This window comes from Acyrthosiphon pisum, chromosome X (genome assembly GCF_005508785.2).
Source record: "Acyrthosiphon pisum isolate AL4f chromosome X, pea_aphid_22Mar2018_4r6ur, whole genome shotgun sequence".
In the NCBI taxonomy this organism is placed as follows: domain Eukaryota; kingdom Metazoa; phylum Arthropoda; class Insecta; order Hemiptera; family Aphididae; genus Acyrthosiphon; species Acyrthosiphon pisum.
In genome coordinates this window covers 41,405,813-41,417,154 of record NC_042493.1, presented here as the reverse complement: position 1 = coordinate 41,417,154, position 11,342 = coordinate 41,405,813, and the positions used below count along the sequence as shown (strand labels likewise).

Here is an 11,342-nt window from a genome sequence, read left to right as displayed (position 1 = left end):
CAACAAAAAACAATATAAAAAAAAGTATTTGTAGGATTTTCTTTAATAAAATAAATAAAATACATACAACTTTTCTTGTTTAACAATTTAACTCATAATTAAGTGAAAATAACAAATTAAAAAAAACACTTCCTTAGTAGGCATAAAAAACTAATTAAACAAAGCACAAAAAAAACAATATAAAAAAAAGTATTTGTAGGATAGTCACCACGGAAATTCTTTTTTTTCATTCAACTGATGACCTAAAATCGTAAAAAGCGTTTTTTTTATTTTCAATTGAATAAATATTCTTTTGAACTATTGTCCAATATATTAAAAATATAAAAACCTTAAAATTTGAAGTTCTTCGCCAAGATCCAGAACACTTTTGAAAGTGATTACACAATGACTAAAAAATTGATAATGGATTATTATTTTTTTTTTTGTATTTGATAAGAAAAATTGGGTTATTGATAAGAATATTTAGTATCACAAATACGCAAAGAAAATTATAATCTAGGAACGGTTCGCTTATCACTAAATCTAAGTAATTTATACTGATACTAGCTGCCAGTGTGCCTCGATTACGGGCGTTGTGGAAGCCGCCTCCGGCGCCTTCGTGGTGGTCAAGTGAAACTCGGACGACCGTTGGACTCGCTGAGAGAGGGTACCGATTTTGGAGACACAGTAATGATAGTGCCTTAGGTAGTCAGAGGTGATTTGGTGATAAAAATTCGTGATAATACCTGGCTCTTTGGCGGTCTCGTTTAAAAGTCGAGTGTCTAGAAATCTCCCATGGTTCATGGAAATCGGCAATACAATGATAGGTATGATACGATCCCCCAGCTTATGTCCGATGCTTTTTCGTATGTGTAAAAAATGTGAAACCGAAAACCGTGGTGGAGTGTCTAGCAAGTCAGTCACCTGAATTCTGAAGTGAAAATCGATTAACTTTGAAGTTGGGCACCTATGTGTGCTACAATAAATCTGGTGGGCAGGTATTACAGACATTTAGCGGCTATAGCCTATGAGTGAAATTCGATTACCGTCTACCTTTATGAATGATGAACAGTCCGACTTCGTTGTAGTTCTACAACTGTGCTCGTAGTAGATGATAATGATGTAGTCGATTATGTGATTATACGATTTGTGTTATGGCCATGCGCCCATGCCTACATCAATAAAATAGGGGGTAGTGTGCCGGAATGGAGAAAAGAGAAAGACTGCTTTTTATTATTGTCTCTCATTCTGGCAGAGGTCGTATCATGAATTAGATATCTTCATGATAAGCACAAATGGCCTATCCATTATTTAATATCTATGTTTATGGATGGCTGATAATGATCAGTGATAGCGCTTGGTGGTTTGGCGGGAATGTTTAAATTTTTGAACTTTCGGTGTCAGTGCTGTTTCCCGTCACATGTCCGGTGCCTTATTTTCATTTGTGGAACAATGTAAAGTTAAAAACCGTGTTAGATTGTCTAGTAGATGCAAGTAGATGCCTCATGTGATATTCGATGTACGTCCACCGAAGTCACCTAGGTAGGTACTCCGGGTGCGTCGATCGCGTACAATATTCAAAAGTATATCAGGTATATGAATTGCAGATAGGTACTTTAGTTTAAATGTTACAGCCAATATCAACAAATTTAATATGAATCGTACATGGTCATACTTTGCGTATACGTTAAAAAAATAGTGTGTCAAGTCTTGTATTCATAGGGATGATATTGACATATTGTACACATAATATCTGAAGAGAAAAATTATGTCAGCGTAAAAACATATAATTCAGTTGAACTGTGTGTAATGACTATAATGATGATATCAAAGGCGCGTTTATCGTGACGGTCTCTGTCTGTCTACCTGTATTCACTATCGATCTCTCTCACACGAAGCTTTCGCGTTATCGCGTAATTGTCGATACGATCGGCTTCGTACCTACCTAATTTAGTGGAGTGATGGAAAATCCATTTTTTTGCGGACAGGCTGTATGATCAGTGACGGACGTCGGACATATTTCATTTAACATTTGGACGCCGTTGAAGTAAGTAAACGTATTTAATTGCTTATTATACCTTCTTATACTGGCCTTATGTCTTGATTTTTTTTTTTCATTTTATGTTTAACTTGCTTGAGTAAAATGATTTATGCTCAAACACTTTTTAATACTTATATTATAATATATATAATATATATTTAATTCCATCTCGATCAATATTTAAACACACCTTCGTGAAATGTCGTTTAATTGTTTATGATGACGGAATGTATTACTGGGCACGTGTCATTTGAATGAATGTAAATCGTATTCCGTGGTAAATTTTAGTTGACCAGATTAAATAGTGTGCTGTTCTTTATTGGTTTTTATAATTATTTTAGAAAATAATTTGTGCATACACATAGCTCGTTTAAAAATTAAAATGTCGTAAAAAGTCGATCGAGAGGACACATATAATCTTATAAGTTTAATTATTAATTAATTATACCTAGTTCAGTTCACTGTAAAACTAATAGCACACTATTGAAACTGGCAAACGAAAATTAACCATGTCGCACGTGTGTAAAACGGAGACAGCATAATATTATATCTCAAGAGGATATCAGAGCACTACCTATTTGTTTTCTCTCTCTAGCCCATATAGATAGAACGCATTTACGCAGAATCATTTTTTCTATGTTTTTAAGTAATCTTAGAGTAATATTACCCATCACAAAAAAGATAGAGAATAATATTTTTGAGGGAATGACATATCGATTTGTCTAAATATTGTCTCAAAACAATTTAAATTTACAACATTTTTTTGTTTATTTTGAAAGTCGAATACAAAGTCATCAAATCAAATAACAATAAAATATAAAATCGATATGTCATTCCCACAAAAATATTATTCTCTATCTTTTTTGTAATGTGTGATTTTACTCTAAGATTACTTAAAAACATAGAAAAAATGATTCGTTAATGAACGCGTTAATGCGTTTTGTCTATGTTGCGCGTGGACCAGAGAGAGAAAACAAATGGTGCGCTGACATCCTCTTAACTGGGCCACGCGGCACGTCTTCTGTATAATATTATGTGATTTAAAACTCAATTGTTTGTTGAAATAACTATACTTAATATTCTATGATTAGGCAGTGTAGGTCATGTGTTCTAATTTGCGTAGCCAAAAAATTGTGTTCGTTAACCCACTACCAATATTCGATAACCGTCGCGTAACGCTTTTACAATTATATTTTTCATTATAATTATGTTTGACTTGCGCGGGTGAAATATGATTGATGTTCAAACACTTTTTAATACTTTTATAGTATTAGATATTTAAATACCACTTTGTACATAATTATTATGATATTAAAGTGTTTGTGATGCCGGAATATTTTACTCGGTACGTGTGCATTTAAATGAGAGCAAATTGTACTCTATCACATGTGTTGTCTCAGTCTTACACACGTACGACGTAGGTAGTAAATTTTAGTTGACCAGATTAAATAGTGCGCTGTTCGTTATTGGTTTTTCATAAATATTTTTATGTAAGTATTAAGAAAATTAGCTGAGTATCATTATTTTATATCTTACACATACAGCCATATACCTAACTTAAAATATCGTAAAAAGTCGATCGAGAGAACACAGATAATCTCCTTAGTATAGTTTTATTATATTTAATAATAATAGGTCAATTCATTGTAAAACTAACATGAATGAACGAAAATGATTCATTATCCCTTATATAAGTTATAGGTACTCTATGATTACTGTATGCCTCGTGTCCCGGTTTAGTTTTGTTTTCGGTGATTTGTATGATTTGTATGTGTTATTATTAACATTGTTTGTCCAAAAGATGTTTGTGCTATGTCACCACAGTTTCGTTGGACGTATGTATAGTGTATAAGTTATACCAATCTCATGTTTGGGGGGTTCGTTTTTTTGTATTTAACGACGACTGGTTTGCTTAAATGATCATTTCCGTGCCAGGTATAATTGGCTCTTCAAGCACACTAATTAAAATATTTTCCGCTCTTCAATTCTTTTATGCGACCAAACCGACGCGGGGCAGCAGTAGAATTGTATATATCTGGGAAAATGATAAATATTAAATTTAAATTTGTTTTGTTTTTGAAATGTAGAATGAAATTCCATCAAACAGTTTCACTTACGTTTAACGGTGCTGGTGTACGGGTGTTTACGGCACCCGTATACCAAAACCAAAACAACCAAACATTTAAAAAAGGGGGCAAAGTGTCCAAAAGACGTAAGTAGATTTATACTATAACCGATTAAGTGCTATTACTAATAGGTGTATGGTCCATTTTCTGTTACAGGTTGTTATAAGTGTTCCCGATACGGGCACATTGCCCGGCAATGTCTCGGTGAGTGTGTACATTTCGTGTGTATTGTAAAGCATTTGTTTTGATAATAATTATTTTTTCAGCCCCCCGCAAGCCTAAAGGCAACGCCGCTGCTAAGGAGCTGGTCAGTCTTCCACCATCACCACCTCAAGTTGATCAAATGGAGGTGATTCAAGAGGAGGCGGTGGTGGTGGAAGAAACACCAAAAGTTGGCGTCAACGTTGAACAGCTTGCTGGGATGGTGTCCAACGTTGACGTCAGCAATGATGTAAGTAAAGCTAGCTTAAAATGTTTGTGTATTTTGATTTTAACAATCATGTAATTTGCAGGACTCACAGCCGTCCAGCTACGAAGAATGTAAGTATTCAATTGGAAACTTCACTGCATACCAAATTGTGTTTACATTTAATTTATTTTTTGTTTTTCAGCTGAATAAAAACCATTTTTTTTTTCCCATTAATTTGTTTTTTATTTATATGTTAGTTTCTAGCCTATGTCTAAGGTACATTAGATGAACGTATATTATATGTGTACTTAAATGGTGAAGTAGGTAGGTATGCTAATATATATCAAGTTTGGTATTGTTGATATTGACCATCCATCCAAATTAGGACATCGCAACCAAACGTTTGTGCTCAAAAAGTTATGAAATCACACAACAGTTTTGTCTAATAATATCTAATAATAAAAGTTAGAAAGCTCTATGAAAATGTATAGTATTTTTTTTATCAAAAAAAAAAAAAAAAAACAAAATTATGTACACAGGTGAAAACCTAAAACTGATTAATAGAATTATTATAAGTGTTTAATAATATCATATAAACGAACAGGTATTTATTTATTACATTATATATATATATGATTATTAATTATACAGATACAGATATTACAAATTAAATTGTGTTTAAAAGTTATTCATGAACACAAACATATCACGAAAAATCATAAAAATAAATATTAGTAACTATAGCATAGGTCTTAACCATATGCGCAATTTGGGTTAAATTTATGGGTGTGCTAGATTTATGTCGACTTAAGTGTTCAGGGGGGCCTGCCCCCGACACCCCCCTTCTTTTCATACAACTTAATTTTTTACACCTTCACATTAATCTGAATATAAACAGTAACCTATAAAATAATACACTTTTATCTATATTATTATTCTTATAGGTACCTATGAATAGGTAATAATGAATTATTATTATTATGAAAATTATAATGTATTGGAAATAAATGTTTCCAAATACCTATGACATAATAATATAGTCAATAAAAATTTGATGCTATCAACTGCGTCTATGGTCATAACAGTGTTAAGACAAATACAATCTGACACATAAAAATATTACTGATATCTTAGTAGTGGTATGGGTAAAAAGAATTAATGAGTTGTTCAAACAGTACAAATTTATTAAACATGAAACTGCGTTTTGAAGTTGTTCATAAAAGCAAACATAACATAATAGACAAAACATTATTACAAATGAAATATAATTTGATATAAAAATATATATTAGGCTATTTTTTTTTTTAATTTTAACCAAACGTTTGACTTTAGTTAGTAATATAATATAATTTACCAAAAAATAATTACAGATTGAATACAAATAAATTGTTATAAATCAAACAAAATCATATTTAAATTATTATACTAATAACATCACATTTTTATAAAATTATACATATTGAATTGTGTTTAAAAGTTATTGGTACATATATAGGCATAATATAAAAACAAAATCCTAAGTATCCTAGTGATTTTTCTTTAAAAATTTTAACCAAACGTTTGTCATTAGTTAGTAATATAATATAATTTACCGAAAAATAAATACAGATTGAATACAAATTAATTGTTATAAATCAAACAAAATCATATTTAATTTATTATACTAATAACATCACATATTTATAGAATTGTACATATTGAATTGTGTTTAAAAGTTATTGGTATATATAGACATAATATAAAAACAGAATCCTAAGTATCCTATTTTTTTTTTTTCAAAATTGTAATTGATATTAGTTATTATGAATATATATAATATAATTTACCAAAAAATAATTACAGGTTGAATACAAAACAATTGTTATAAATCAAACAAAATCATATTTAAATTATTATACTAATAACATCACATATTTATAGAATTGTACATATTGAATTGTGTTAAAAAGTTATTGGTATATATAGACATAATATAAAAACAGAATCCTAAGTATCCTAGTTTTTTTTTTTCAAAATTGTAATTGATATTAGTTATTAAGAATATATAATATAATTTACCAAAAAAATAATTACAGATTGAATACAAAAAAAATGTTATAAATCAAACAAAATCATATTTAAATTATTATACTAATAACATCACATGTTTATAGAATTGTACATATTGAATTGTGTTTAAAAGTTATTGGTACATATAGACATAATATAAAAACAAAATCCTAAGTATCCTAGTGATTTTGCTTTCAAAATCTTAACCAAACGTTTGACATTAGTTACGAATACACCGTTAAGTGTAATCGCATCCAGAGAGACCACGTGGAGGTTGTCAAACTTTCTCTCCGCACAGAGTCACAAAGACCCCAGGGGGGTCACAAAGACCCCAGGCGGGTCACAAAGACCCTGGGGGCGGGGGGTCACAAAGACCCCGGGGGAGGTCACATAGACCCCAGAGGATCACATATTTCCCCTGAGTGAACATTGTATAATTATATTAATTATATAACTACCTGTAGTCGCGTCAGAGAACTTCTGCGTACACAATATTCTTGGTGACGAATCGACCATTTCCATCGCAGTACATGCCGACTCTGACGGATTGCGCATCCCTCACTCTTGAAAACGCAACATACAGCTGCCCATGGCTGAAGGCGGGTGACGGCAGGAGCAAACCGACTCTGTCGAACGTTTGACCTTGAGACTTGTTGATTGTTATGGCAAACGACAACCGTTCCGGGAATTGAATCCGCTTCATTTGAAAAGGCAAATCGTCTTCCTCACCGGAAGTCAACGCAACGGCGGGTAAGATGATGTCGTCCTGCCCGTCGTCGGCGCTGGACAACTTCCTCGCCTTGAAGTTGTGTGGCCGCAGTTCAGTGACCACCAACCTCGTCCCGTTGCAATGTTGTCTTTTCGGATCAATGTTTCTCAGTAACATGACGATCGAACCGACTCTAAGCGTCAACTTGTGCGGCGGTAGCCCGTTCGAATGCAGAGAGTTGAGGTACTCTGTCGGGTAGTTTGCCGCTTCGTCGGCGTCGTCGATCACAACTGTGTCTATGGATGAGTACGTCCTTTGGGCGCCCGTGACGCGACGTAGCACTTGAATTTATTTGTTGGCTTTCCTCGTTGCGGGGACACAGTATGATTCTCCGAGCGAACTCGTCGACGTTGGCCAACGACATTCGCTGCGGATAGACAAAATCGGTCAAATCCACAACGTCGCAAACCAGTTGCGGTGGGATGTCGACAGTGTCTGGAATACCGTCGACCGACGGCAGTTGACCGTTACCGAGCCGAAGTAGCCAAGCAGCGAAGTCGGCGTCGTTGTCGGCGCGCATGTTCCGGGTCAGCCGAAACTGTTCAAACTCTCTCCACAATGAGTGGCGTTTGATAGATGACATGACGATGGAGCTCCTGTTCCCCCGGCGAACGACGGGCAATATCTGCCTGAAGTCGCCAGCTAACAGTATTGGTTTACCACCAAACGGTAGTGCCGATCCCATGATGTCCTTGAGCAAGCGATCGACCACCGTGAATTGTAGGCCCGGGGACATGGGCGCTTCGTCCCAGACAATCAGCGAATCTTCACGTATCCTTTGCGCGCGCAAAGACTGCATGGTAATACTCGAAGTAGATTGTTCGGTCAGCGTTCCCAATGGCAATCCGAAAGTCGAGTGCACCGTCATGCCGCCCTCCATGAGGGATGCGGCGATCCCGGTGTATGCCACGCTCAACACCGTTTGTTGTCTGTTACGAAGCGACGATATTAGGCATCCGTATAGCGTCGTTTTTCCCGTTCCTCCTGGCCCGTCGACGTAGAACATTTTCTGAACGTTGCGGTTGTCATCGACGGCCGCCATCACTCGATCGTACACCGTTCGTTGTTCGTCGTTCAATTCGCGCAATCGCTGTTGCCAGGCAACGGCCGCGTCTATTGCACCGAACATTGGGTCGTCTTGATCCGGTTCCAGTAGATCTTCGTCTGGACTGGGTAGACCGTAGTCGTCGAGTGATTTTCCGCGTGCACGAAGTAGGTCTCTGATTGCTTTGAGACACGCCGCCCTAGCGCGGTCGACGTTTTGGAAGCGCCGATTGAAGTCTTCCATCATGTTGACTTCAAACCGCCGGTACAGGTCCGCGGGGTCCGCGGGGTGGCAAAACAATAGTATCGTGACGTATAGATAACGCAGTTGAGTTGCTGTGTCCAACGCCGATGATTCTGTCATACACGCCCGCCACGCTTCGTCGTCTTCCAACAATCCCAACGCAACCGGCGGCGGCCCGCGTATGTGGCATGCACTACCCCGTTTACCGTCTTCAAGTCTCGGAAAGACCGCGGGCCTCTTCTGTGCAAGAGTAGCAATCGTAGATGAAAACGGTCTCTATCCAGTGGGTTGACGACGTACATTCGAGATAACGTCTCGCGAGGTGCCTGTATTCGCCGCAGTCTCCACTCTTTTGACGATGCTTGCCAAGTGTAATGTGTCGGTATCTCGTGGTAAAGATACTGTCTGGCATCAACGTTTCTCTCGTTGAGCGCGAAGAACGCCGTGAGTTTTGTTCGAGGTAGGGCGTTGTTTTGTACCCCCCGTAGTTCCTGTCCACGCGCAAAGTACACGTTGTGGTAGTTTTCTAGGTGCACCGGAAGTCTAACTACCGTGTGACTGATGTCGTGTAGTTTGTACGCAAACAACCTCCAGACGGCTTCTGGTGGGCTGACGTACCTCGAATTTATGTAACTGAAAACAACATTTATGTATCTATGTATGAAAAATATTTTTAAAACATAAAGTTGTACAAAAAAAAACAATAGATATTTAAAATCTCATTATTACATATTATTGTACATATATGAAATGTTGTCGTAAGTAAAATGTTGTAATACTATTGTTTGTGATGTATGTATAATAAATGTAATTATGTATAGTATATTAAGTATAGTGTAACACTATTGCAATGCTAATAAAGAAGAATGCGATAAATGTTGTTTTTGTTGGTTTTTTGGATTAATATAACAATATATATTAATATTTCTATAATTGGTACCAATAGAACATGAATATATAAAAAAAGGAATTTGAAATAAATGTGTTGTGGTTACACACCACCTATAGTTTAACACAAGTGTAGTTAAGGTTCACAAAAATAATACAGAACTTTCAAAACAGTCAATCTATTCATATATATATTCATATATATAAAGTGGTTATAGTGTATATATTATAATTTCCTAATTTTTTTTTTTGTATTTTAATTATATTCTATACATAACTGAAGACATTAAGACTTAGTCTAATAAGTGTTAAATGGCTTTCAAAAATCCAATTTATTTTTTTAATTTATAAAAGTTAATAACATGATGTAATCAATTTCTTAATGATATACTATTAGTGGACAACTACTGTAGTGTTAAGTTATTGTAGTGTGAAATGCTTGTCAAATGAAACAAACGAATAACATATATATGAAATTTCTAATTTACAAAGTACTGCTGTTCTATGTTGTGTTTAAAAGTCTATGCAAAAAAACTTTACAAATGCTATAGTTGAAAGAATATAATGTGTTGAGTTATAGAAAAATGCATTTTGATAACATACCTGTCTATTTCATTTCCGTTCCATACTTCCATGGTCGCAGCATCGTGCCCTTTATATACGTATTTATACAAATACTGAACACTCTTCATAGTAGAGCATGTCTCTACGTTAATGTGTGCATCGTATTTTGCTAACAGGTACGGATTGTAAGGCACGACAAACTCATTGCTGACCTCTTGATTTCTAACCCTGGCCACAGGTCCGTTGTTTTGCCGACAGTACTTTGGGTAACCACCGTCAGCAATGTATACAGTCTCTTCGCTGTATTCTTTTGGAAACTTCTTTGAACAACTGTTGTCCACCATGCATGGGCTGTTTGGGTTCAGCGTGCCACACGGCCCGTGTATCATGTGTCTCGTCACACAATCGAATAGACGCGGCTCAGTCACCGGGTCTGGCAAGAAGGCGTACACTACATTGTCGACGTCGTCGGCGGTTAGCAACTTGCTACCCTCACTCAGAATGATCAGTATGTGGGCGTGTGGCAGTCCTCGTTTCTGAAACTCGACAGTATAAACATATGCATCGACATTACCAAATATATTGTTCATCGTTATGTCGCGCATCAGCTGCTTGAGTTTCGCATTGAACACTCTGGTCACCAGGTCCGGTCTGTCGCTTGCCGTTGCCCATCTTGGTAGATTTTGTGAGATCTCCGGCCAGCTAGGATTATACGTAAATGTAATAAAAAGATTAGGCTTTCCACACTTACACACAATTGCCATCGCGTCATGATAACACTGTTTCATGAAACGGGGACCGCCTGTGAAAGACGATGGCAAAATCATCCTACGGCCGACGCCCGCCACGGGTGCGTCAAGTTGGAGCTGTTGGTTGATGTGATCCACAAGTCCCTGATACGATTCGGCAAAAAGTTTTTGAAATGATTTGGTGAAAATCCGATGTAAAAAAAATTATTACTTAAAGAGATATTAAGAAATGTAAAATAGCCGCGTGACGTCATTGGGCCCTACTCATCGTAATTGCCTATCTTATACGTGTAAAAGTTCCTTGCTTCTCACAACGATTTACCCTCCTAAACATTTTATTTTTGAAATTTAATTTACGTATAAATGTTTGGTCTTATGTGTTTAAGACGACGCAAGAATCAGAATTTCTATATGACGTTTAGTTTTTTTTTAATATTAAAAATCTTAAAAGAGACATTTGGTTAAACGGCACGTCATGGC

General features: G+C 36.0%; 3 protein-coding genes and 1 long non-coding RNA gene across 4 annotated transcripts; 1 reads left to right on the top strand and 3 right to left on the bottom strand.

The window, feature by feature from the left end:
• The first annotated feature begins 4,302 nt into the window (after positions 1-4,302).
• On the top strand, positions 4,303-4,686 carry LOC107882962. Its single transcript, XR_001679012.1, has 3 exons — positions 4,303-4,350; positions 4,413-4,597; positions 4,659-4,686. It is a non-coding gene; the product is annotated as an uncharacterized LOC107882962 (long non-coding RNA).
• Positions 4,687-7,073: 2,387 nt separating this feature from the next.
• Positions 7,074-7,490, bottom strand: LOC103308531. The gene has a single exon (XM_008182062.1). It carries the CDS (start codon positions 7,488-7,490, stop codon positions 7,074-7,076), a length of 417 nt encoding a protein of 138 aa, XP_008180284.1.
• A 16-nt stretch (positions 7,491-7,506) lies between these two features.
• LOC103308532 (ATP-dependent DNA helicase PIF2-like) lies at positions 7,507-8,664 on the bottom strand. Its single transcript, XM_008182063.1, has one exon. The coding sequence runs from the start codon at positions 8,662-8,664 to the stop codon at positions 7,507-7,509; it is 1,158 nt and encodes a 385-aa protein (XP_008180285.1).
• Positions 8,665-8,777: 113 nt separating this feature from the next.
• On the bottom strand, positions 8,778-10,877 carry LOC103308533. The gene is made up of 2 exons (XM_008182064.1): positions 10,153-10,877; positions 8,778-9,315 (listed from the first exon to the last, which is right to left on the bottom strand). Exons 1-2 carry the CDS (start codon positions 10,875-10,877, stop codon positions 8,778-8,780), a joined length of 1,263 nt encoding a protein of 420 aa, XP_008180286.1.
• Between the last annotated feature and the right edge of the window lie 465 nt (positions 10,878-11,342).

Coding starts and splice junctions, on each gene's coding strand:
- LOC103308531 (XM_008182062.1), bottom strand. CDS start 7,490: ATGTTACTGAGAAACATTGATCCGAAAAGACAACATTGCAACGGGACG.
- LOC103308532 (XM_008182063.1), bottom strand. CDS start 8,664: ATGATGGAAGACTTCAATCGGCGCTTCCAAAACGTCGACCGCGCTAGG.
- LOC103308533 (XM_008182064.1), bottom strand. CDS start 10,877: ATGGCAATTGTGTGTAAGTGTGGAAAGCCTAATCTTTTTATTACATTT. Junction 9,316..10,152: donor AACGGAAATGAAATAGACAG/GTATGTTATCAA, acceptor TTTCATACATAG/ATACATAAATGTTGTTTTCA.